This window comes from Miniopterus natalensis, chromosome 5 (assembly GCF_054644295.1).
Source record: "Miniopterus natalensis isolate mMinNat1 chromosome 5, mMinNat1.hap1, whole genome shotgun sequence".
In the NCBI taxonomy this organism is placed as follows: Eukaryota; Metazoa; Chordata; class Mammalia; order Chiroptera; family Miniopteridae; genus Miniopterus; species Miniopterus natalensis.
The window spans coordinates 10,176,500-10,201,946 of NC_142085.1; the positions used below are offsets into that span (position 1 = coordinate 10,176,500).

Sequence of the window (25,447 nt, forward strand, 5' to 3'; positions counted from 1 at the left end):
TCTGGTTCTTAGTCCCACTTCAAATAGATGTGTAGGGATGAAGTTAGGCTATGTATTTCTGACCTTCTTCTGTCTTTGGTGTCTTTTTGGTGTCTGATTTCTCTTACTAATCCATCTTCTTCTACTGGTTCACAAAACATCACGTCTTGCCTTCTATAGAACTGATTATCACGTCTTCCTCTGTGCCCATATCTGAACATGCCTGCCCCTCCTTGGCTAACTGGAGTAGAAAGTTTAGGGAAGTTGTTGGAAAATGAATGATTTCTAGTTGGAATACTCAGAGTCATGGAAATATGAGGCTTAGTGATATAAGGAGACCTATTACAAATTTATCTAGTGCAATCCTCTAGTCTTTCAGATAAAGAATCTGAGGAGATAGATGGCAGAATGAAGACTCCTGGCTCCTAGTCCAGTGTTCTTCCCATTAAGTCATCTCGAGAAAAATGCTTCAGAAATGGAAAAGGTCCAGAGAAATTAAGTTATAAGGAGATGAAGAAAATGGAGAGACTTTCACATGACTACAATAGCAGTATTATTTGGGGAAAAATGGAGTCATAAATCATGAAGAACGGGAGTACTAAAATAAGGAACTCTGAAGCTTGAAATAAGCAGTAAAAGGACAAATAAGAGCAAATAGGTAGTTATCTTGTAATCCCAAGAGATGTTGTTTTTAAAGATTCAGTAAAGGTTTAGATAAGTACATTGGTGAATTTTTATTATGTTAGATGTTTGAGCAATGTCCAGAATCTTTTGAAGTTGTCACATAACTATACTGTTTCCTTGCCAAAGTTATTAGGTATCTCTGTAGGAGACAGAATATAAAACTGATGTAACTACGAATATGATTCAGTATATTCTGGCGTTCCCATGGGAAATGAGATTATTGGAATAATATATGCATTTCTGGAATAGTAGGACCTATGGATGAAAGGAGAACCTTTTCATATTTTTGCTTGGAGTCCCCAAGTTAGACATTGTTGGGTGGTTCTTGTATATTCATGAAAAGCAGAATTAGAAATACTGTAGTAGGGACTTACAGTTCATAGACATTATTATATAACAGATGCTGTACTAAATGCTTTTTATGTCCATTGTCTCATTTTATTATCTCCATTTTATACCTGAGGAATCTAAGATACAAAAAGCTTAAGCTTGCCCAAAGTTGTAAACCTAGTAAGTGGTCAGCGTTCAGACTTAAATCTGGCTGACTCCAAAGCCAGTAAGATTTATGCTCAGTAGTGCCCTCATTATGCAGTTGAACAACACAGGCTTGAACTGCACAGTTTTGTGTATATAGAAATTTTTTTAAATGACTGCAGTTCAGTTTACCCTCATAGTCTGTGTTATCCAAGGGTAAACTCCATGTTTGGGAATCCAAGTATGCAAAAGACTTAGGCAGATTTTGGACAGTGTGGTTGGTCTACACCCCTAACCTGAATTGTTCAAGGTCAGCTGTACTTAATTGGGTAGTGGTCAAAAATGTGGGCTTTGGAGCTAGTCTTCCCTGGGTTCAAACCGTGGCTCCTTCATTTACTAGCTTGGATAAAGTACTCCTCAGTTTCTGTCTCTGAAATAGTGATTGTAGTAGTACCTACCTCAGAGGGTTGTTAGGATTGGGTTAATTCATGTAACTTACATGAAGTGCTTACAACTGTGCCTGAGACATTGAAAGTTCTCAGGAAATGCTGGCCATCCATTGTTTTTTAAAATATTATAATTTATTTCAAGATACTGTTTTCTTTAGACCCAGATTGTCCATTCCACTGTTGAAATTTTAAGGCTTTATGGTAAGTTATAGGTATAAAGTAAACTATCTCTATTCTTACTAAAACAGGGGGAGCCTTACTCCCAAGTTTGAAAGCACTGAGGTATAGTGGAAAGATGTATGACCCCGGCCAGAGGATTTGGTTTGTTGTCTCTGTTAGTATATTCCTATTTGTTTTATAGAGAAGGTTGTAAGGATCAGATGAAGTAACAAATATGAATGCAATTTGAATTGTATGCTATACAAATGTAAAAGACTATTATTAAAATTATAGAGGTGAGTGAAAATAAATTCCCAGCCCCACTGTAAACCAGCGGAGACAGACTCTAGAGGATAGGCCTGGGAATCTGGAACCACTGGTTTAAACCACCTATTCTGTATTATTACTTAAATTTGCTTATCTTTTTCACCCTGGCTGGGTGGCTCGGTTGGAGCGTCGTCCCATACACCCAAAGGTTGTGGGTTCGATTGCCAGTCAGGGAGCATATGGGAGACAACCAACCACTCAGTGTTTCTCTCTCACATTGATGTTTCTCTCCCTCAGCCCCCTTTACTCTCTCTCTTTCTAAGAAAATCAAACATATCCTTGGTGAGGATTAAAAAAAATTTCTATTTTTCATATATCCCCACCTAACCAGCATGGAAGCTTGGGACCAACCCTGGAAAGTGTCGCTCCATCCTTTGTGTCCCTCCATGCTGTACACAGAGCTAGAGCCTTTACACAGTAGATGTTTGGTAGATGTTTGGTAGATGTATTCTGATAGATAGATAGATAGATAGATTAGGTATAGATATATACACACACTGATTTGCTGTTAATCTGAAGAGATTACCAAAAACTTCTCTATACTTTTGAGAGATTAAAAAGAAACCTAGCTGATAAAAGTGCTCAGTCCTGCAAGAGATTCTTTAGAAAGCTGGGTGGGTTTTTTTTGTTCTGTTTAATCCTCACCTGAGGATGTTTTTTCCATTGCTTTTCAGAGGGAGTGGGGGGGGGGGGGGGAGAGAGAGAGAAACATCGATGTGAGAGAGACACAGTGATTGGTCGCCTCCCACACTCACCTGGGCCAGAGCCAGGGATGGAGCCTGTAGCCGAGGTACGTGCCCTTGGCCGGAGTCAAACCCGGGACCCTTCAGTCCAAGGGCCGAAACTCTAACCACCCAGCCACACCAGCTAGGGTGAAAGCTGTGTACTTTTTAGTTCTAAAACTACAGGTTTGGTTTACAGAAATAACATGTTTGTTATTTGTAAATGTTTGGAATTAAGAATTAATAGTGATATCATCATTGTTTTATTACCTCTGCCAGTTGATGTGTTCAGAATCCAGTACTTATTCTCCGTGAAAATACCCAGAGATATAAATAGAGGGCTGTTGGTGTTGGAATTGAGGTGAGGGATGATGTAGTGGCTAGGTATTAGTGCAAGAAAGGAGAATCAAGAAGAGATTTTAAAAAATAGTTTTCAAATATTATTTTTGTAAGCTTGAAACTAGTTTTGAATATATAAATAGTAATAACAGCTAACACTTTTTCAGTGTTTACCATATGACAGAGACTGCTTTATTTGGAGTATTTGTAATTTCTAAAACTGTTCTCCCAAATAGGTACTATTATTATTCTCAATTTACAGGTGAGAAAATTGAGAAGTTAATCATGTGCCCAGATTCACACAGCTAGAAAGTGGTGGAATTAAGAACAACTCAGACGATCTGTTCCCAGAGCACTTGCTGGTAAATATGGGAGGCAGGTAGCTACGGTTAAATATAGCTTCCTTTCATTTGAGACTGTGAGGAAGTAGTAACACAAATGGGAAAACATTTTTTAGCATCAGTTCTTGGAAAAGAAAAAGAAACAAAAGAGAAAGGAGTTAGGGGAAGGGGATTGATCTTTACTAGGGATTAATCATTGCAGTTGCTTAGGCTCACAGGGAGAGCATGTAAGGAAGGCATGTGTGGTAATAACCTTGACCAGAATTCAAAAAATGCAGTACCATGAGTTCTTTTTCTACACAGAAAAAAGTCTGCTGGGTAGCAGCAATATTAACTTAGAAATATAATCTATCTTTAAAGTATATAATGTATGTAAGTATATTAAAATAGCTGAAGTAAATTTACATTTTACTTTCTGAATTAAAAATTTGATTAAATACTGTCTTTTAACAGTAAACATCAAAATTGCTCTAGTGTTAATAGTTTCAGTTACCCACACACATTTTTATTAAAATTTCATTGGAATGAGTTATGACAGTAATATTTTTAAGTAAAGCAAAATTTTACTTCCATATATATAGTAAGAGGGCAGACAGAACCTCCCGTATTTACCATCAAGTGCTCTGGGAATAGATCGCCTGTATTCTGGGTCATAAACTGGTACAGGGAGTCTGAGTGTGTGCAGTTGCCATCTCCATTAAATTTAACATTCTATGAAATTTACCACAAGAATTCTAAAACTGATTAAGCTGGTGTTACTCATTGCAGAGGAAAAGTATAAATGAGTAATTAAGACATCATTTTAAAGATTAGGAGAAAAAATTTCCCTGTTGACAACTTAAAAATATTTTAGAACATCTAGATAAGTGACATAGAAAAATGATACGAAGATGTTAAATTACAGTTGACATTGACACAGAAATAGATGAATCAGTGGAACAGAGTTTAAAAATCAGACCAAGCATATATTATATGGTAGTATTTGAGAAAATTGACATTTCAATCAGTGGGAGGAAAAATGGACTCTTCAGACTATATTGTTAAAGCAGTTAGTTGGTTACCCATTTGAATCTTGTTAGATCTATACTTCATGCTAAATGCCAAAATAAACTCTATATGGGTTAAAGGTTAAATTTTTAAAAAGTAGCTGTGAAATGATATGAGTAAAATTTGATACAACCATATAATGGAATATTATGTACCATTGAAAATGATGTAAGACTATGATTATTGACATACAGTATTCTCAGCATGTTCATTGTATGCTGAGAATACAAAATAGTATTTACAGGAGAATTTCAAATTGTAAAAATAAAAGAAATATATTTATGTGTTTATATTTAGGAAAGTCTGGAAGAACAAAGGGGTGATTTTTGTCCTTTCAGTATTTTCTGCTGGGAACAATGAACATGTACCACCCAAGTGCAGGATTATCATTTGTCTTTGTTTTTTAAAATTTGACAGCAGTAAAAAAGCTAAAGAAAAGACAGCTTGGCAGGAGAAGAGAAAGAATATGGCACTTTCCTGAGGGAAGACAGGAAAGACACAGAAGGTCAGGTGCAAATGGAAAGTTAGGCAACTGCGGCAAAATTCAAAGAACCCCAAAGGCAATGCAGTGTGTAATTTCACGGAATTAAAAAGGGAAAGGTAGCTGAAATCAGGAAAACCATACAATAGAACATAAAAAATATACTCAAAAGCGGAAGAGGAGCATGATGAACTTAGAGTCAGGTGAATGCTAAGGAGTAGTTCAGGGGAGACTCACACACCCACATTCATCTCATGTCTTTATACAGCGCTTTGTGCTCTTTGAGGGCTTTCCATACGTCCTTTTTGAGAAAGGATTGTCTGACTTGGTAGTGGTAGGTATCATCCCATTTTTATGCTTAAAACACTGAAGCTTAAAGGACATTTTCTTGGTGACATGGCTAGTTAATAACAAAGCCAGAACCTGCTTTGCTTCAGCCTAGTGGGTGGTCCTGTCATCTTATCTTGTCATCTCCCATACTTCCCCGGAGATGTAAGCAAGTCATGGGAAACACCCAGTGATTCTAGTCAAGCCTGATGAACTTGATGGGAATAAACCACTGCTACTACCTAGTACCCACCCGGCATGGGTTCTTCTCCCTCCCCACCCAAAACTTTTAAGGCTCTCAAAGGTGAAATTTTGGAAGTATTGCTGGAAATGAATGGTTTTTTAAATGAGATCATATTTCACTTATCAGATTAGCAAAAATAAGGAAGGCTGAAACACTGCTAGCAAGAGTTCTGGAGAGCGGACACTTTCTGTTGCTGGAAGGAGTGCAAATTGGTATATTTATAAAGGATAGGCTGGTAGTATATATCAAAACTTAAAAAGTATTTACCTTTTTCCTAGCAGTTTTACTTCCAGTTTATTCCAAGGATATAATAGGGTAGATACCCAAAGATATGTGTGAAAAGATTTCACCACAGCTTTACTGATTTTTAAAGTATTTTTATCTTTCTATATTGACTGAATTTTTTTCAGTGAGCACATACCACTTTTATAAGCAGTAAAACACTAATAATGCTATATCTATTTATGGGGAAAAACATCTATCAGAGGGTTCTTGTATCACTACAGTAACTCCTGCTTGATAAGAACTGCAGCAGCAATGACCCTGGAAATGACTGGTTTTCTCTCTCATCTCTGACAAATAATAGAAGGAGTAACTCCTACAGTCAGTAATGGGTGAAAGGCAAGATGGTTTGGAGGAAACTGTGATTGGTTGGAAACAATATGGCAATCCAAGGATCCAAATTTGGAATCTATCTTTGCTTCTTAGCTAGAGTGTGATTTGGGGGAAGTTGCTAACGTCTCTAAAGCCTGAATTAATTTTTTTCCAGCAATAAAGTGAGAATAATGAAAATACCTCTCCTGGGGTTGTCTTAGTATCAAATACGATTAGGTGTGTAAAAGATCTTCATAGACTGTGGGTCAGGAGTCATAACAACAATCAACATTTATTGAGTGCTGTGTGCCAGGCATCATACTAAGCACTGCACATGTATTACCTCATTTAATCCTTGTATCAGCCTATGTGGTTAATGGTTATTATCCTCTCTTATAAGTGAGCAAGTTGAGACTCAAAGAGACTTAGGAACCTGCCCAAGGCCACAGTTACAAAAGATAGAGCCGTAATGGAAGATCATACTTGGGGAGAAATGCAGCAAGGAATCTCTAAGAAGTAGTTATGTTTCCCTGGTCTGCCAGAGTTCTTTGAGGGCCACGGCAAGTACGCAGGAAGGGAGGGCCCAGTGGAAGTAACTTACTTACAAGGGTCTCTCTCTTTACAGATTCAAACAGTGAAATTATTACAGGTTTGGGGCCGTAAGGTAGGAAAACTCCAAGATTTAGAAATGTTAAGAATAAAGTTTATGTGGGCTTTAATACTGGGGTGGTCTTACACAGTTTTTTTAGAAATAATCTGGAAAAAGGAAAACCAGAAAGCCTTAGTCAGAAGACAGAATTTCTTATGAGTTGGGACATCAGGGCTGCACATGCAAAGGGAGTGAATAGAAACATGACAGGGAAGTGTCAGCGGAGTTGGTTTAAAATATATATTTTACACACACACACACACATATGTGTGTGTGTGTGTGTGTGTGTGTATATATATATATATATGGAGAGAGAGAAAGATAAATACATAAACACACCCACCCAGAATACATTTTGGAGATGGCAGCCTCTTAGCAGTCAGTCAGTAATATCCTAGAAGGGGGTCATGTAGACATTTTCGATTGTATTCTATCACCTCTGTTGTCTCTACCTCTGCCTTCATGAATCCTTTTAACCAGAAATCCTGGGTGTCATCAGGCAGCATATGTGAAGCAAAACAATCCGTTGGCTTCTAATAGCAAACATTAGCAGGGCTCATTATTATGCACAATGGGACTAGACCAAAGTCGGTAATAGGCAATTAGAGTAGCAGAAAGGACTAGGATTTGTGCCTGAAATGAAGGTTTGGCAAAGATATAATTACTTTCTGAATTTAATTATGAATTATAGATGAAGGGTAGATTATTTATTCTATGGCGTTCTACGACATCTTCACCTCCCAGCTCTGATAGAGGGGAGACATAGCCCTGCAGTAAAAGAGCATACCCTGAACTGTTAACAGTCTGGAAGCATAATGCTTTTAAAATGCATCCATGTTGCCCTGGCCAGTTTGGTTCAGTGGTTAGAGCATCGGCCTGCGGACTGAAGGATCCTGGGTTCAATTCTGGCCAAGGGCATGTGCCTTGGTTGCAGACTCGATCCCCGGCTCCGGTCAAGGCGAGTGCGGGAGGCAGTCAGTCGATGTGTCTCTCTCACATCAATGTTTCTCTCTCACCCCCCCCCCCCCCGAAAAGCAATGAAAAAATATCCTCAGGTGAGGATTAAAAAATAATAATAAATAATAATAAAATGCATCTGTGTTGACTTTGTCCCCAACCCCATTCCATCTGGATTTTTAAAATCTGAATAGTGGCAAGATACTGAACTTAATGGAAGTGACCTGTTTAATTATCTTATTTTCTTCAGAAATAATGAGAGGAAATTGCAAGTAGAAAAAAAATACACTTGTTATCTAGAGATTATTTTGGATTAATACTCGAGATGACAGTGTTCTAGAGAGAAACCAGTATGTCCCTTTTTTAGGTGCAAGAAATATGCGGAGATAATTCCACTACCAAAGATTGTATATAAATTTTCCAAGATGGGAAGATTATGATGCTAAATGTTTTGCTGTTCCAGGTCAACAAAATCAAGACTTAACAAAATGTGGGCCTTCATAGGAGGCCTGTGAAATAAATAATAAAAAGTATATTTGTGTAGCTCTTCAGAGTGTATAAAGTACTGTTACCTGAGATGGGGAGGTGAAGCTTGAGCTGGCTTGCTGCCCAGCTATACAGTCTGAGTTTCATTAATATATTCCTAACTCCTAGTTGTTTTCTGAAGCCGTCTCTCCAGTGGCTGTTAGGTGTCCAGGGATGTCATGATCCTTTGCTTCTTGTTAATTGTACATTACTGTGACTTTTAGGACTGTTGGCCAAAAATAGTTTTGTAGCAGTAGAGAACTATATTGCTGAAGTACTTTGCTTATTTCTTTTCTTTCTTTTCTTTTCTTTTTTTCTTTTTCTTTTAGATATGTTCTGAGGACCAAGATTCATTTGGGGGATGGTTACAGAATTGAACCATGGTAGGCAATGAATATATACATTCAAAGTTGAATGAAACATCCATCCTGGAAGGGGAGTAGACCCTTACTATTCAGTTTAAACTGGCTGCCCTGGTGTATATTGAAGAATTTGCTGTCACACTGTTTACTTTTTAGGTTCATAGATCTTGATCTTCCAAAATCGATGGATCTCAATAACATTAACTTAGAGAAATATTACAGAATAGGAATGCATATAGAATATAGTTTGTTTTTTAAAAGCAATATGCTTTTAACAGTATATCTGTGTAATATAAATGCATTTTGATAAAGTCTAAAAGGGTTCATACCAAGCAGGTAGTGATAGCCACTTGGAGAAGTGACTGGAATTGGAGACGATGGTCAGAGGTCCTTTTTAAGAAAGGAAATATTCATGTATTATTGAACTAAATACAAATAAAATGCTGGTTAACTCTCAACAAGTTACTTTTTACCCCTCACTGGAGATATCTACCCTGCTAATTCCAAGTATATCTTTATTAATTGACTGTGTACAAGTTAAACTGAGTTTCGAGCTTTGAATAGGAAGAAAGCGTTTTCATTCTAGTCCATTATAATGAAACTATTTTTCAGACATAAGGAATTGATGAAGTAACGTATACAAGCAGTCTAGACTGTGCACATTTTCAAGAGAGAGGCTTATTCAAGTTTCTTATATTTTGGTCCAAGAGATCTTTTGGAGAGCAGCGAAGAGAAGTTTGAACTTGGTTCCTGAGCAGTTAGTGAAGAGTTGAGCAGCAGCAACTGTAGGTTGAGAGAAACATTGTAGTTCAAACCAGTTAAGCTTTAAGAAGCAGGCCCTCTTTTGGTCTTTCTAATGCTGGTAAGAATGCACTTTCCAGTTGCACGGCTATTCTTTACCCTTCTGTAGACCTGATTTTCCGAAGCGAATGTGAGGGCAGGGTGGTTCCAGAACGTTTGACTTTACCCGTCTTTGGGATAAATTTTAAGTGGCTGCATTTTTTGTGTGTAGATATGTTTTTTTCTTTAAGAAAGGGTAATCCTGAAAAAGCTATACCCACATACCAAGTTTTCTGTCAAAACATTCATCTATTGCCTCAATTTCCCTAATGTTATAAGAGCCATTGTCTGAAAATAAAATGTTCCATCAACTGAAAATATCTCTTCTTTAAAATAATTTGTTTTCAGGAACATGTATTGACTCATCTTTCCAAAGTGGTCATTTTTATTATTTCATCCAAGTTAAAACAGGGACTTAACTGATCAATCAACTTTATGCTCAAAAGTGTATTAATACAGGTTATGAAGGGAATAATTTAATTCACATTACAAATATTTATTGGCACCTCTACATGCTTGCATGTCAGGGAAATTCAGAGTATTAAAACATGTTACTGCCCTTAGTGACCTAACTACTTTCTAAATTGGTGTTAGCCTGCAATCCATATGCATTAAAGTTGCCAGTGATGTAAGGTGATTCTTCCACCAAAACACCAAGTGGAAATCAGTACAGTATAAACTGTGAAAGTACTAAGTAGGGTGAACTTCAGGATGTTTTCAGTAGTTGGGAAGCCCCCGAGGAGAAGGGCTGCTGGGCATGACTACCTGGAGGAAAGGAATGAAGCCTCCTGTCTAATCTCTCTATTCTGCCCAATAGCAAGTACCTTGCAGGAGGCATTCACTCCCTAGGTGTCATTCATGATGATAGCGCACTGCTGCGGGGAGAGTTAGCCTTATGGCCAGTGACATCTCCGTGTAATTTTGAGGTGGGTGTTGGAGGTTGAGCATGTGCTACAGAAAGTGGAAGAACTGTTTATTAGTGCAGGTGACTTTTAGCCTCTTATACTAGCATTATCATTGTGATTGGTTTGCATTTCCTAGTGCTCTGTTGTGGCAGGAGTGTGTGTGTCTTGATTTTTAAAAATATATGGCAAATTTTCTTTAAGTGATCAGTTGGCCTCTCCTCCTCCTGTGTCTCTGTAGGGTAAACACCACCATTTAATTGGTCATGGATGTGGCTAAAGTCAGTGCACTCAATGTCTGTTTGTGGGTAAAGTTTAACGTTATTCCCTGGTAGCGGGTTTATCAACAGACCATTTGAATCAGCTAGTTCCTCTCAATATAAAATCGCAGAGATGTTTAAGATACAATTTCCCAGAACAAGAGTGAGAGCTGTCAGTCAGTTCTCCAGTTCGGCTTTCATGCCGTGGGAGTCCTTGGAAACCTGTTTTGAGAGAGTTCTAAATCATGCATATTCCTGTCTTGCAGGGTTTTTTCTGATCAAGCAGACAGTTCACCATAGAGTCCAAGGATGAATGTTCACCGTGGCAGTGACAGCGACAGATTATTGCGGCAAGAGGCCAGCTGCCTGATGGATGAAATCTCAGCTGCCACCCAAGAAAAAGAAACAAATAGCCTGACTTCTCCGGGTCTTCAAAATCTTTCTTATTCCCTCGGTCCCAGGAATGATGGTACGGTGGTTAACCCTTGCCTTGACTGGGAGGGCTTTCTGACACCTGAGCATCCACTGTGCCAGAGGACAGAAATGTTCTTAACCTATTAAGATACCCAGTTAATCGGTTTAGCTTATATATCACAGTTCTGTAAAGCTAACCATCACAGAAAACCCCCGCATATTTAATCAGTCTCGCACATCCAGCTTGGCAGTAATGGTGTAAGAAAGATAGTCATGGGTTTGCAGGCAGAAGATGGGCTCAGATTCCAGCTCTGCTGCCTGTCGGCTGTAACCGTGGGCATGATCCTTGGGCTTTGTGAGCCCAGCTTTCTTAGTCTAGAAAACAGGAATATAATATTCTTCTTACCTCACAAGGCTAGAATATTATTGAGTTAATGGAGGTGCAGTCTCTTTTTAACTTTTAATAAGCACAATAGCAACAATAATAGCAATTCCTACTTACTGGGCACTCACTGTGCCAGGAATTTTACATCTGTTTAAATCAAGGGTGACAGGCTATGGTCAAATCTGGACTGCTGCCTATTTTTGTCAATAAAGTTTTGAAATACAGCTATCATGCCCATTTGTTACATGTTGTCTATGGCTGCTTTCCTGCTACAGTGGCAGAGACTGACCCACAAAGCCCCAAGTATTTACTTTTTGGCCCTTTACAGAAAGTTTGCCGATCCCTGCTGAGATCAGTCCTTTTAAAAATGAGGAAATGTGGGCTTCAGAAGCCTAGGTAACTTGCTCGGGTTCACACTGCCAGGATGTGGGGGACTGGATTTTGAACCTGGGTCTTTCAGATAAGACTGTGCTACTGTTATATATATACATAAGCAGAGTGCTGCACCATTAGGGAGAATTTGTGCAATGAGGCTCTTTTCCTTCTTACCCATTTAAGGATGGAACCTGAGGCATCCTTCAGTAATTGATCTAATTTAATTGCCTCATTGCTGGGGGCACATCAAGCTTTCTAGAGAACTGAATTAGTGATGTAGATCCTACTTTCATTTTTAAGAACCTCACTGCCAGTGTGAAAGCCTGTCTGGTGATTAAGGTGTTTCTTGCTACAAGCCTGCCTGTGGATTGTGTGGGAACTTAGCTCTTGGTATGCAAAATCAGGGCCACATTGAAAATTTAAGTCCTGCAGAAGCTGTAAGATGTGAACCCTAAATTGATTTTTGGTCTAGATTTTGGTTTCCTTTTCTCTAGAAACAGGTGTATGTGGGGGGGGGGGGCTGGGGGGCTATTGAGTGTACTCTAACAGTTTTATTTGGTTATCTAACTAAAATCAGACTAATTTCCCAGAGGTCATGGGCAGTAATCATGTTCATGAAATACTGTATACAATTTAAAATATAGGAAGGGTGGGAGTGAGACATTCAGTTGTATGTATAATACTGTATTTCCAAAAAAAGTTTGAAGAAAATATAGAAAATGTTAACTGAGCTTGCCAAATCTAAGTAATGGCATATACATGTTGTATTAACTCTATGCTTCTGAGTTTTTTTGTGTGTTTGTTTTCATCCTCACCTGAGGGTATTTTTTCCATTGCTTTTCGGGGGGGGGGGGGGGAACATCAGTGTGAGAGAGACACATCACTTAGTTGCCTCCTGCATGAGCCCCCAACGGGGACTGAGGATCGAGCCTGCAACCAAGATATGTACCCTTGGCTGGAATCGAACCCAGGACCCTTCTGCAGGCCAGTGCTCTAACCACTGAGCCAAACTGGCTAGGGCATACATTAGAACTGCCTATTTAAGTACATCCTCTAGGAACCCTTTTGTAGATACTTGCTTCCACTTGTCTCCTGTGTACATCCAGCTTTCAGTCCATTTTAAGCCTCTTACATGATGTGGCATTGCACATTTTTAAGTGCTCTCTCAGACTTCCTTTCAGTGGACAGTCAATCCTGTGAGGTAGGTGGAATGAGCATTCTTATTTTACAGATGATGGGCCAGGTTTAGAAAAGTGAATTACTTAAAGAAAATAGCTTTTTGGTGATGCAAAAACTGAGCTTCCAAGCATGAATCCTAATCCAAGGCCATTTGCACTGGAATTTTGCTGCTGATAGCAAGACCTGCCTGTTCAGAAGTGGTGTTGGTGATGTTAGGGTGCTCCTTTGCATAGTGAAAATTCATTTTTCTGTGATTTTTCTAGGAAAAATGATGCATTTAAACAATTAGAATCTTTCATCTTTCTGGAAAATAAAATTTGGAAACATTTTTAAAGAATGTGGAAAATAGTTTTGGCACACAGAGGTGGCAGGTTCCTTAAATAAAACACAGGAAATATTAGAGTATTATTTAGAGAAGTGAAAACAGAAGCAAAGAGTTATTGCCTCTGTGGAACAAGGTGGGCGGTCATGGGCTGTGGCAGAAGGTTGCTAGTTTTTTAAACCATGTAGAAGTTTACTTTTAAAGTTTTTAATTTTATTTTAAAATGTGGGTATTACCACCTTTATTCACTCCTACACGCACGCACGCGCACGCTCCGGAAAAAACTCGGGGGATCCAGTGTAAGTCTCCAGTTGTATTTTTTTTCTTTACTTGCTATAGTCAAGAGTTTTTGCCTGTTTACCCCTAAAAATCTGTGGGATTTTGTTTGTTTTTTATTGTTTTTAAAGAAGTTGGGGTTTATTTTTCCCCCAAGGCTTTTGCAGTCGAGTTATTTTGGTTTGTTTGTATGATCTTTTAGACCTTTCGCTTGACTATGCCTCTCAGCCAGCAAGTCTCCAGTTCCCTCACATAATGCCACTTCCCGAAGACGGCAAAGGCTCTTGCTTTCAAAGTGGGAATAAACGGAACCATGAACCCTTTATTGCTCCAGAACGATTTGGAAACAGCACTGTGGGCTTTGGTAGTAACCTTCACTCCCAGGCGCCAGAGAAAGTGACACTTCTTGTAGATGGCACTCGTTTTGTGGTGAATCCGCAAATTTTCACTGCTCACCCGGATACCATGTTGGGAAGGTAATTGATGGTAATTTCCTTCCAAATGCACTCTGCTCCCTATGACTAGAATACCTGCTGTTTACCTTCCTTTAGATATGAGAATAAAAAGCATTGCATTGCTGATTTGTCTATCTCCCTGCTCTGGTGAGACGGAGGGCAAGCTGGTACAAAATGTCTATGTGTTGGTGATTTAGGGGGCTGGGTATTTATTTTATTTACAAATCCAGTATAGTAAACAAAAAAAGGGAGTGCAGCCAGAACTATGAGAAGTAATCTGCTAAATCTCATTCCCTGTTCCTCTGTAAAATCACTCTAAAACAGAAGTCACATACTTAATTTCTTTTATTCACAGTTTTCATAGTCTCACAAAAGCAATGTTTTCTGAGTTCCACAAATCAAAGATACTAGGATAAAGTGAAAGCTGTAAATCGTGTTCTTTTTTCTTTCTTTTTTTGGTCTTTTGTCTTTTAATAAAAAATAGAATTAGACAAATGTTTCATAGGACACAACAGCAAAGTCATTTCACTGAAAAGCATGATTTTGCCTGCCACCCATTGCCAGTTGTGCTTGGAAATAGATGATGTACTGTCGTTTTCTAATGCCTCCATCACCATTTGGTTTCTGAAACCGAATCCTTATATCTGGCTGTTCTGTTGTTTCATGATTGTTCTCTTTATGCTTCATGTTTCATTCAGACTGTAGTCCTATCCTCCTCTCACCACCTCCTGCCCCAGCTTTTTAGGGTTAGAATTTAGGAAATGGAAAGAGCCTGCTCAGAAGGAGCACTGTCCACAAGTACCCTTGGAGCCTGGGCTGGAAGTTAGGAGATCCTCTTTCTGGCCAATCGTAGACCCTAACATAAGGAACAGCAAATGGGATAAGAGTAAAATAATAATAATGTATGTGTATATACACACATTTGGCTTTTGAGGATTTTTATTAGAAGTAGATGTTATTTAAAGATCTAACTTCACTCAGGACATTGAACTAATTTGAACCGTATTAGAAATCAGAGTGACTACTTTAATTTTCCTGGATTTTAGGCTAAATGGGATCCAGCTTTTCAAATATGTGTTTATGTGAACATATACATAAAAATTTATGATGAGCTATTTTTAACCAAAACCAAACCTATATATTTCTCAAACATCTGAATTAAGATTAAACTAGTACATTAAAACATCTTCTAAATTGACCCTATATTTTATCAGACTTGACTCCCTGTCCCCAGTCTTGGTATCACCACTAATGCGCCCCCCCGTGTTCCTCAGGGCAGGCTGGCTGAGGTAGGTTTCCTCTGAAAGTGGTGATAAAAAGAAGGCAAGCATTTTCTGGGTAATAGATTCCTGGGTAACTGGTTCTTGGAATCTAGGAATGTGTTGTCCCAAGAAAAAGAGAGTCTGATTTCTCTATCTAAATGGTTCATCAGCTGGCTTAGAGTTGGCTTAGATCGTGAGTTCTAAGAGTTTGTTGTCCTGTGGCTACATACAGTGTTCGTAATCCCAGCCAGTGAGCTTACAAATGTGGCCTGCTAGTCACAGGGGACAAGCTGAGAGATCGAGATTGGACTAATGCAAATCCATACCGCTACTGGAGAACCATCTCTGAGTTTAGGTCCTGCTGTTGGTAGGGGGATCATATTTATGGCATGTTCACTGTTTTGATTCATAGCTGTCTCAACTAGACTTCACCCAGAATGTTCTAGGAAAATGTCAGCATTCGTTGAAGACAAGTTTATGAGAATGGATTTCTTATGTACGGTCTAGTGATTTGGAAAGCATGTGATACGGAGTCTTCTTCAGACCTTTGAAAAGCAGCCAATGCAGAGTGGAGGCGAACAGTTTGGAGCAGTTGAACAGCAGGGCTTCCCAGCAGGTTAAGGAAGGAAATGGCAGTGAGTCCCCACTGACAGCTCAGATCAGGCTGGCTGTAGGTGGCAGCTGTCTGCCCTGACCTTCGTGCTGGCTTCCCATTCCACAGAGCAGCAGGAGTCCTAGAAGTCACGGGGCCAGTTTTACGGGAGGGGAACTGAGAGGAGGAAGAAGGAGGGGAAAAGATAAATAAGAAAGGCAAGGCTGCCTCCTCACGTGCTCATGACCTCCGAGTTCATGCCCAGAGCAGGCCTGCCTCTGAAATACATCAAACTGCTGATACACCTAATGCCCACCCTCCTTTTCTCATTGACCTGAGATTCCCCTAGTTAGTTACTCCTTAGATTGAGAAAGGGCATTTTCCCTGAGCTCCACCATTAAAACGAAGCGGGGAAGGGAAAAGCATATCTGTACCTACTGTACAGATTCACCTATCAGATTAGATGTTGAAAGGCAGAACTCGGGAATATTCAGAATTGACATTCCGGGTAGCTGACTGTTGGAAGAGGAGAGGAAGGAATAGGAAAGGCCGAGAGCATGACACTGTCTCCCTGAGCTGCCCGGCGATGTACAGGCAGATCCTGGACAGTGGGGAGGGCAGGAGAGGCTGTCCGCGGGCCAGCTCTGCAGACGCTGCTTTACTGCCTCTGCTGTCACAGAAGCTCACCCTGGGTGGACCTGGAGACTTGTCATGCCCCCTCGCACTCCAGCGCTGAAAGTAATTGCTGCCTTTTCCAGTCTGAAGGGCACTTCCTAAGACTCGAGTCCATCCTGGAGGCTGGGTGCCGGTGCTCTGTTCACTTACACGAGGGGGGAGAGAGTCCTGCTGGAGAAGGTCACATTGTTGCCTGGTGTCTTTCAGGATGTTTGGACCAGGAAGAGAGTACAACTTCACACGGCCCAACGAGAAGGGGGAGTATGAGATTGCTGAAGGAATCAGCGCGACTGTCTTTCGAACGGTGCTGGTGCGCGGTAGCTCTTTGTTACACCCCCTTCCACGGCCGCTGGCCGGAGCCCTGGGAGTCCCACCAGGCTGTACTGACTTTAGAGTCTCTAGTTCCCAGTTACTGACTTCCCCACTTTATGTTTTATTCCTGTAACTTAAGTCATCTTCCTGTATGAGCTCAGTCAAGTATCAAGTTGTGGTTAAACATGTCAGGACAGCCAGGAGCCACTTTACCATTTAATGAGCCAACCAATTTGGTGACAGTTCTAGTAACCCATCAGTTGAACAGAACCGGCAATGAATGGGTGTTGAAGAGGTAATTTTTCATCTTGTTCTTTGCCTACATTCTTCCTCCTAATCTATTTACAGGATTATTACAAAACTGGTATCATCAATTGTCCTGATGGCATCTCTATCCCAGACCTTAGAGATACGTGTGATTATCTCTGCATTAACTTTGACTTCAACACTATCCGCTGTCAAGATCTGAGTAAGTACAGGAGCAACTGAACTTAGTTTGCCTGGAAATGATTGGCATTTTTTTATTACTAAACAGAAAGAATTTCAAGTGTGGGTTGACGGTCATTTGCAGAGGCAGAGACACACTATCCCATGCCCTCTCTTGGTTCAGAGCATTTTGAGGAAGTACAGTAAACAAAAGAGAACGTGTAGTGGGTTCTAAATCTTGCTTGGCCCATGAATCACCAAGCTAATTCCTTCCCCTATTGGGACCTTGGTGTCTCAACCTTTTAACAAATAAGGGTACTGATTCTCAGATATGTGGGAAGTCTCACTAGTAAGGTCAAGCAGCATAAACTGGCTGGGTTCTTACAATTATCTTTATCATTATCATTAACTTAGTGTTTGCTAAGTGCTTTATAGCTGTGACCTTGGCGTAAGTCTTATAACAACCCTAAAAGATGGGTGATAACCTCATTTAACAAATGAGACAGAAGTTAGCTTGTTCGAAGCTCTAAGCATTAAAAACTGAGATTAGAACTGATTGACTGCAAACTCCATGCTCTTATCATTACCTACTAGGTTCCCTGAAATTATTTTTAACTTGTTCTTTGAAGCTCATGATACATTTCCCTGCGGAATCCATGAAGTTCTCTGGACTTGTGGTTTCTCTACTGAGTCTAGTATATACTTAGAGCAGGTCCCTTGGTGTCTCCAGATTATTCCTCTTCTGTGGTGCTCTTAACTCCATGAAATTGGGGTCCAGAGCATCTCCAGAAGAGGTACTACACAGAGTCATCCCCAAATGTGGTTCTGTCTCTGTAGAATTAATGTTTATGGTTTGACACTGTATGTTCAACAAAACCTCCATTGATGAGAATGCTCAGGGACTATTAAATATGAGCAAATGGGGGCGTGGGAGAATGTGAAGCATATCGAACAAGATCAGCTTAGTTACCACCTTGGAGCAGGAAACAATCTCTGCTTTCGAATGGTCACTTCTCTAGACCTTCTCAGTGGTAACAGCTACTACCCAGTAGGCTTTTTCACTCCGGGAACATGCACTTGGGCAGAGAGGATGTTCACCTGCATTTTCTCTCCCCAGGTGCTTTACTGCATGAACTGTCTAATGACGGCGCTCACAAGCAGTTTGATCACTACCTCGAAGAACTGATCCTGCCCATCATGGTGGGCTGTGCCAAGAAAGGGGAGCGGGAGTGCCACATCGTCGTGCTGACGGACGAGGATTCTGTGGACTGGGACGAAGACCACCCCCCACCCATGGGGGAGGAATATTCCCAGAGTAGGAGCACCTTCCTGATGTAGATGTTTTTAGCAAGAAACGTAGAGTAGCAGCTAGATCCTAGAACCAACGTGAATGTCACTGTTGAGCCAGTGATGAGCACACTCGCTTGGATGAGTTCAGTGTAGTGATGCAGGGCTAACTTCCACGCCGTGGAGCACAGTGAACGTTACACCTTCTGTGCTGCTGGCGTCTGGTACTGTGTCAGTTCTGAGGCCTCACGTTAAATGGTGGTGTCATTCTTCATTTGTAAATCCTTTTGAATTGGTAATAGTTCATACTTTTAAAAGTACAAAAGGATGTACATTGAAAAGTCTTATTCCCACCCTTGCCTCATCCAGTTTTCCTCCTCACTTTCTCCCAGATGTATTCAATGCACATACATAAGCACTTACGTTTTTCCTTTCTTTCAAATGGTACCATATTATACAGACTATTCTATACCATTTCTTATATTAAAGGCGGCCTCCGTGATCTTTTTTAATAGCTGTATAATACTCCATTGCATGATTGTGCCATAACTGATTTAACCAGCCCTGTTGATGGATGTTTAAGCTATAAATTATAAATGATGCTGCAATGAATATCCTTTTACTTATTTGAATTTTTATGAGTTTATTTGAGTCAAACTGAAGACATGTGCCAGAGAGCAAGATCTCAGGTGCTCTGTGAATATCCTTTTAAGCAGTCTTTCACACATGCATCTCTCTGTAGAATAATACTCCTAAAAATGCAATTTCTGTCAGAGCTTTGTGCTTTTATAATTTTGATAGATGTTGGCAAATTATCCTCCATGAAGGCTGAGCCAATTTACACTCACAAAACATAGGAAGGTTTATTTTCTGTACCCTCACCAAAACAGTGTTTTACTAAACATTTATATTTGCTGTTTGAGTTTTGATTTTCACTTCTCATTTCATGAATGAGACTGAACATCTTAATTTTTAAGGGCCATTTTAATTTTATGTCAACTGTATTTTTGCCCATTATAAAATTGGATTATTAGTCTTTTACTTAGAGATTTGTGTAAGCTCTCTACTTGTGACCACTCTCTATATTAAGGAAGTTAGCCCTTTGTAATATGAGTTGCAAATATTTTTTCCGATTGTCTTTTTAGCTTTAATAGTGGTTTTGACTAAGTAGAGATGTATTTTTATGTAGTTGAGTATATCAGCTTTTATGGCTTCTAGGTTTTATGTCTTACCCAGAAAGGCCTTTCGTATCCTTGCATTACAAAAATGTCTTGTATGGTTTCTTATGGTTAATTTATTATTTAACATTTAATCTGTGATCTGTCTGGATTTTTTTGGCATCAGGACCAAAAGAAACTTTAATTAGTTTGATTCTGTTAGCTCATCTCCTTCCTCTTCTGGAGGTCCTTGCTCCATAACTAACCCCAGATCTTTTTTCCGCCACAGTTCTTTATAGCTCCAAGCTCTACAGATTCTTCAAATATATTGAGAATCGGGATGTTGCTAAAACTGTGTTAAAGGAACGGGGCCTGAAAAACATTCGCATTGGAATCGAAGGTAAAAACATCCCAGTCAGTATTCAGCTTGCATAGCTTATGGAGTAGGTTGGAACTATGGCCACAGCTTGTGTCCTTAAAATTCAGCTTCCAGAGGACCTAGACAATGGACAATGTGAGAACTACATTTCTAGCCAAGTTTCAAGGATCTTTACTTTTGTTTTTGTTTGCCCTTACATTTCCTTTTCATTTTATTTCCAATTGAAAATGCTTTAAAGCAGCTGCAGGAATAAATTTCAGTTTCCTGCCTCAGGATAAAGAGCAGTGAGGGCTAAGGCCTCTGGGGAGGTGTAAATGGAGCAGGTCTCGTGGGCTCACCACATGGGAGGGGCATTCTGCCAACAGTCTTGGTGAGGATCTCTCTGGGATCTGGAAGGGTCCTTCTGAAAGCTGTAGCTTGGAGACTCAGACTTTTAAGTTTATTCCATTACTTACCTTTGAGAAACACCTGGAGGTATTGACAGAATTGCTTTAAATGATCATGAGCAATGAGTGACTCCCAGCCTGTGGTATCCATGAAAAGGTCTTAGAGACAGATTTTTTTTTTTAATCCTTACTGGAGAATATTTTCCGAGAGAGTAGAAGGGAAGGAGGGGGGAGAGAGAAATATCAACAGAGAGAGAGACATCCACAGATTGGTTGCCTCCTGCTCACCACCCTACTGGGGCAGAGCCTGCAACCCTGGTACGAACCCTTGGCTAGAATCGAACTCCAGACCCTTCAGTCTGCAGGCCTCCACTCTAACCACTGAGCCAAACCGGCCAGGGGCTGGAGACAGATTCTTGAAGAGTGCTGAAGCCGTCCTGATCTCCCTCCATTGGTCTATGACTCTTGTGTGTTGCCACTTACTGTCTCAGTCTTGCCCACAGACCTTTATTGTGCCTAACTTAGGTTGGGATTTAAAGTTGGAAGAGATTTTCGAGATGATCAAATGAACCGCTTTCCACTGAGTGCTTCCCTTGTCTCTTTGGAAACCCCAGGGACAGGGTGATAGGGTCCCTCCATTTCCCACAGCCTATCCAGTTGTTCTACCATCGGAACATTCTTCCACGTATCTGATAGGTAACTGCCTCCCTCTGGACTCTGGAGCTACTCTGAAGATTTTCCCCATCCCATGTGACAGCCTTTCAGATGCTTCAGGCAGCACCCGTTTTTCCTTTAGGCTAAACATTCCACATTCCCTGAACTAGTTCTCACACATTGTGCCCTCTAAGCAGAACTAGAGGACTACAGTGGCCATGCCCTAGCAGGATTTTTGTTCTGTAGTAGTGTTGCCAGTAACTAAAGGCTTCTGAAATTAATAAGAGGCTTCTGTCCCCCTTCCATTATAAGGGATAGGATTTTTGTTACTTCCCTTCTAGGGATAAGACCAACTAACTGAGCAGGAAGGAAGAGAGCGTGCAGGTGATTGGGGCTGGGGGGACGTGGTTAGAGGCTGGTCGCTTCCCCGTAATTCTCATGCATAGTCTTTGGATTTGGGAGGAAACTGATGTGATGAGGTATGGAAGCCACAGTGAGCATTTGCTGAAGTCATGAGAACAGTTTTTTTGTTTCAGGTTACCCTACCTGTAAAGAAAAAATTAAGAGAAGACCTGGTGGCCGATCTGAAGTAATCTATAATTATGTGCAGCGCCCCTTTATCCAGATGTCATGGGAAAAGGAAGAAGGAAAGAGTCGCCATGTGGATTTCCAGTGTGTTCGGAGCAAATCCCTCACTAATCTGGTAGCTGCTGGAGAAGATGTCTTGGAAGACCAGGAGATACTGATGCATCACCCGCCCCAAGTGGATGAACTTGACCGGCTAAATGCCCCACTTTCTCAGATGGCTTCTAACGACTTTCAGGATTAGGGCCAGCTGTGGTCCACCCCCCTGCGAAGCTTCTCTGTCTGGGCTGCCCAAAGTCAGTCCTCCCCATGAGTAAGAGATATGCTTCTCCCCCGTCCTTTCCCTTTTTCCATATTTAACGTGCGTCCTTTCGGTATATCTGCACCTCCGGCAGGGGATGAAAAAGCACGCACTGTAATGAAGCTGCCAGCTTTGCAGCAGCTGGTAACTTGAAATTTTAGGTCTGGTGCTGTTCACTGAGCCTTTGCATAACTGCAAAAGCAGAAAAGGAAGTCAGGACTCCTGTTGCCTCATCCAGCAAAACAGTTCTCATCCTGTATGCTGTGTCTTGGCTTTCCTGTGTTTTGTTTCATACCAGGCACATTGCTTAGCAGCAAAGGGACCAAACTTAAAAGGAGACAATCTATCTTCTACGAATAGGCACTAACGGCATACTCACTCGAGGTTAATGAAGATGCCGTTCCTGGTGGCATCTGTCCAGATTGCATCAGGGAAGAACTGGACTCTCATTCAAAATGTCTAAAAGGAAATTCTTAGCCCTTAGATTCAGTTTTGTTTTGTTTTCATTAATGCAGTGAACAGTCCAAAGCCACACAGGTTCCGCGACAGGAAGGAACGTGGCATAGTAATGTTTCTGCAACCTTAGCATCATGGTGTTTGAGCCTAAATAGATAATTCATTTAGAAGGAAACTCACAACTCAAGGAGAAGAGCCCCTCCCCAGCTCGGGCCACTTTGACTGTCCTGGTTGCAGTCTGCTGAGAAGCCACAGGTCTTCACCAAGAGCAGCGTGTTGCTGTGCGTGCGGCCGGGAGCCCTTAGATACGACTTAAAAGCTTTCAAGATGTGGGCAGAAGTTTCTCACGAGGGCTCACTTTCTCAGTAGGGAGACTTGTAAGAGCTCCCGCGAGGACGCATTTGGGGTACGGCCGGGTGGGGAAGCATCACCTGCGCGGGCTTTGTCCCCGTACAGGGTTTCTCTGATTATTCTTCTGACACTTAGGGAATGTTTTTTGGATACCAGGATATTTTAATTTTTTAAATAGCCTATCAGCTGCTCATACTGAGTAAGAAACCACACTAATGTCATCCCCAAAGGAAGGAGGAGTTGAAGGGAAATGAGACCTAGTAATTGTGTTTGCTCTGTCAGCCACGAGTTAATGCGCAGCGTGTGACAACCAGATCACTCTCCCAGCACTGATCCGCCTTCCCGATGTCCCCGTGGCTAGAGCTGGATGTGTCATGGTATTCCCTCCCATTTTGTGGGACAGGCTGGCCTTCCAGTCCCTGCCCGGAGCATTCACTCATCACCGATTACGAAGAGGCACATAGTTCAAGTTCTTTAAGAGCATGACTAATTTTCTTAAATTCCATTCCGTAAGATACTATAGGGCAAGCTGTCCTGCAAAGGTGAAGCCAGATGGGTATTGAAAGCTGCTCTCCAGGCTTGATCAAGTGTCTTAAGAAGTGTGTTTTCTGCATGTGGTCAGCATCACAGTGGAAGTCAGTGCTGTTCCTTACTCTGAAAAAGTAATGGGGTTAAAGTGGACTGTCCCCACCTGCAGAGTTCTGATTACCATTGGCATCCATTTGTAAGGCTGATGGCCAGGGTTAAGGTTTAGGGTTAGGGTTATTTTGTAGCCAGTGGGTAGTTTCATTTCTGTGAAACTATTGGCTCATATCTGAGGTCAGGTTTGGCTGCGACCTCACCAGTATACATCCGTGCCCACTCGTAGCTGACCGGCCCAGTGTTGTTTAATGGTGCTTCCTTTACATTCACTTTTCAGTTGACTTCCACATCACCACAGAGGAGGTTTGCATTGACTGTTGTGTAGTCTGATACGTGTACTGCACTTAACACTTTTTTTCTGTGTGAATGATTAATTTCCTTTGACTTTCAAGAACTAGATCTTTTTTCCCCAAATTGGGTTAATGTGCTTTTGGCCCCAACCCCATGGAAAATCTGTGGAGGTAAATCTACCAGTGTCACCAGAAGGTGGTGACTGAGGAAGAAGCTTGGGCCCTCAGGCTCCTTCTGCTGGAGAGAGGTTTCCGCATCCCACACCCTCCAGGCCTGGAGCTCAGCATCACTGTAATTTGGTGGCTCTCCTCAGTCATAGCTGCTCCGTTCCCAGGGCTGGGTTGCAGTCATTCCCTTGAGAACCAGTTACTGGCCACCTGGGCAGGAGGTGTTTCTAGCACAAAAGGTGGGACTCAGGTTTGGTGTTTTTTTCTAAGTGCCTAAATAAGTAAGCCAGGTGATTTATATAGAAACATTTTCATAAGGAAATGGTTTTACCTGGACTGTCTTACTCAGAGGTATTTTAGCAAGCCAAGATGAACCTGACCTTGAGGTTTAGCATCCAAGTTTGTCTGCATCATATCACGTACAGATGAGTAGGAAACATTTGCCATTGAGGACTTGGAGAGTAGTGGGCAGAGAGACGGGTTAAAATGCGTCTGGTGTTATATTAATGATTTCTCCGAAGTGGAGGTAAGAATGACAGCAAAAGGTAAAGCAGCTAGAAAGTAGCTGGATTTACTGTACAATATGCAGTAGCCAATATTTTAAACTAAAATCCAGAACAGTGATATTTAATATACACAGGACTATGAAAATACTGTTGAGTAAGCCCAGGAAGGATGGCTGTATTTGCAAAGTGTTCTAGCAGTCCTTGTGTAAGTAATCAGAACACGGGCTTTAATGCAAACAGTGTGATGTGGAGCCTTTTTTATTGCCTGAAAATAGTCAAGGGGTTTCAGTAATCTATTGGACGCCACTTCTTGCCATCATTTTGAAATTGTTAAAATGGGCATAGTGTGTTCAGAAAGCAAACCTGATGCCTTCATGGGAGATGAAGCCACATTCGTGCTCTGGGTGGGACCATGGCTGCAGAACATTTTCCCTAAAAGGCAAAATGCCTTTCGTTTTGCCTCTTTACTTTGTATTTAAAGTTGCACATGTTTACCTACCAGTGTTTACGAATTCCTCTATTTGGGATGCTTTTTTTATAATAAAACATTATCATTTGGGTCCATGTTGTTCTTTTGGCAGTAAATAAAATAAGTCAAGATTTAAAAGGGGGCTGAGCCCTGGCCACTGCGGTTCAGTGGGTAGAGCACCAGCCCTCCCACCAAAGGGTTGTAGGTTTGATCCCGGCCCTGTGTGGGAAGCAGCAAATTGATGTGTCTCTCTCGCAGCGATGTTTCTCTCCCCCTTCCTCCCTCCCTTCTTCCCTTCTCTCTAAAAATCAATGGAAAAAATGTCCTCGGGCGAGGATTAACCAAAAAAAGGGGGGTGGGGGGTGACTGAAAGGAGCAGCACCAGCCTGCCCAGAACAGTCTCCTTTTCCAGGCGGCCAGGGGCTTGCCTTTAGCCTCAAGCCTGTGTGTTTCCCACCTGCTGTTTCTTTGTACCTCTAGG

General features: G+C 41.0%; 1 protein-coding gene across 1 annotated transcript; it reads left to right on the top strand.

Annotated features, from left to right (window-relative positions):
- Window positions 1-10,928: 10,928 nt before the first annotated feature.
- Window positions 10,929-25,059, top strand: KCTD20 (potassium channel tetramerization domain containing 20). Its single transcript, XM_016223747.2, has 7 exons — window positions 10,929-11,131; window positions 13,816-14,089; window positions 16,805-16,907; window positions 17,258-17,378; window positions 18,453-18,650; window positions 20,069-20,179; window positions 21,735-25,059. The coding sequence occupies exons 1-7, from the start codon at window positions 10,972-10,974 to the stop codon at window positions 22,025-22,027; spliced, it is 1,260 nt and encodes a 419-aa protein (XP_016079233.2). The 5' UTR covers window positions 10,929-10,971; the 3' UTR covers window positions 22,028-25,059.
- Window positions 25,060-25,447: the final 388 nt, after the last annotated feature.

Excerpts from the sequence above, each read along its gene's own strand:
- KCTD20 (XM_016223747.2), top strand. The coding sequence starts at position 10,972 with ATGAATGTTCACCGTGGCAGTGACAGCGACAGATTATTGCGGCAAGAG. Across the intron at positions 16,908-17,257 it reads CTGTCTTTCGAACGGTGCTG|GATTATTACAAAACTGGTAT; the intron begins GTGCGCGGTAGC and ends ATCTATTTACAG. Across the intron at positions 17,379-18,452 it reads TATCCGCTGTCAAGATCTGA|GTGCTTTACTGCATGAACTG; the intron begins GTAAGTACAGGA and ends TTCTCTCCCCAG.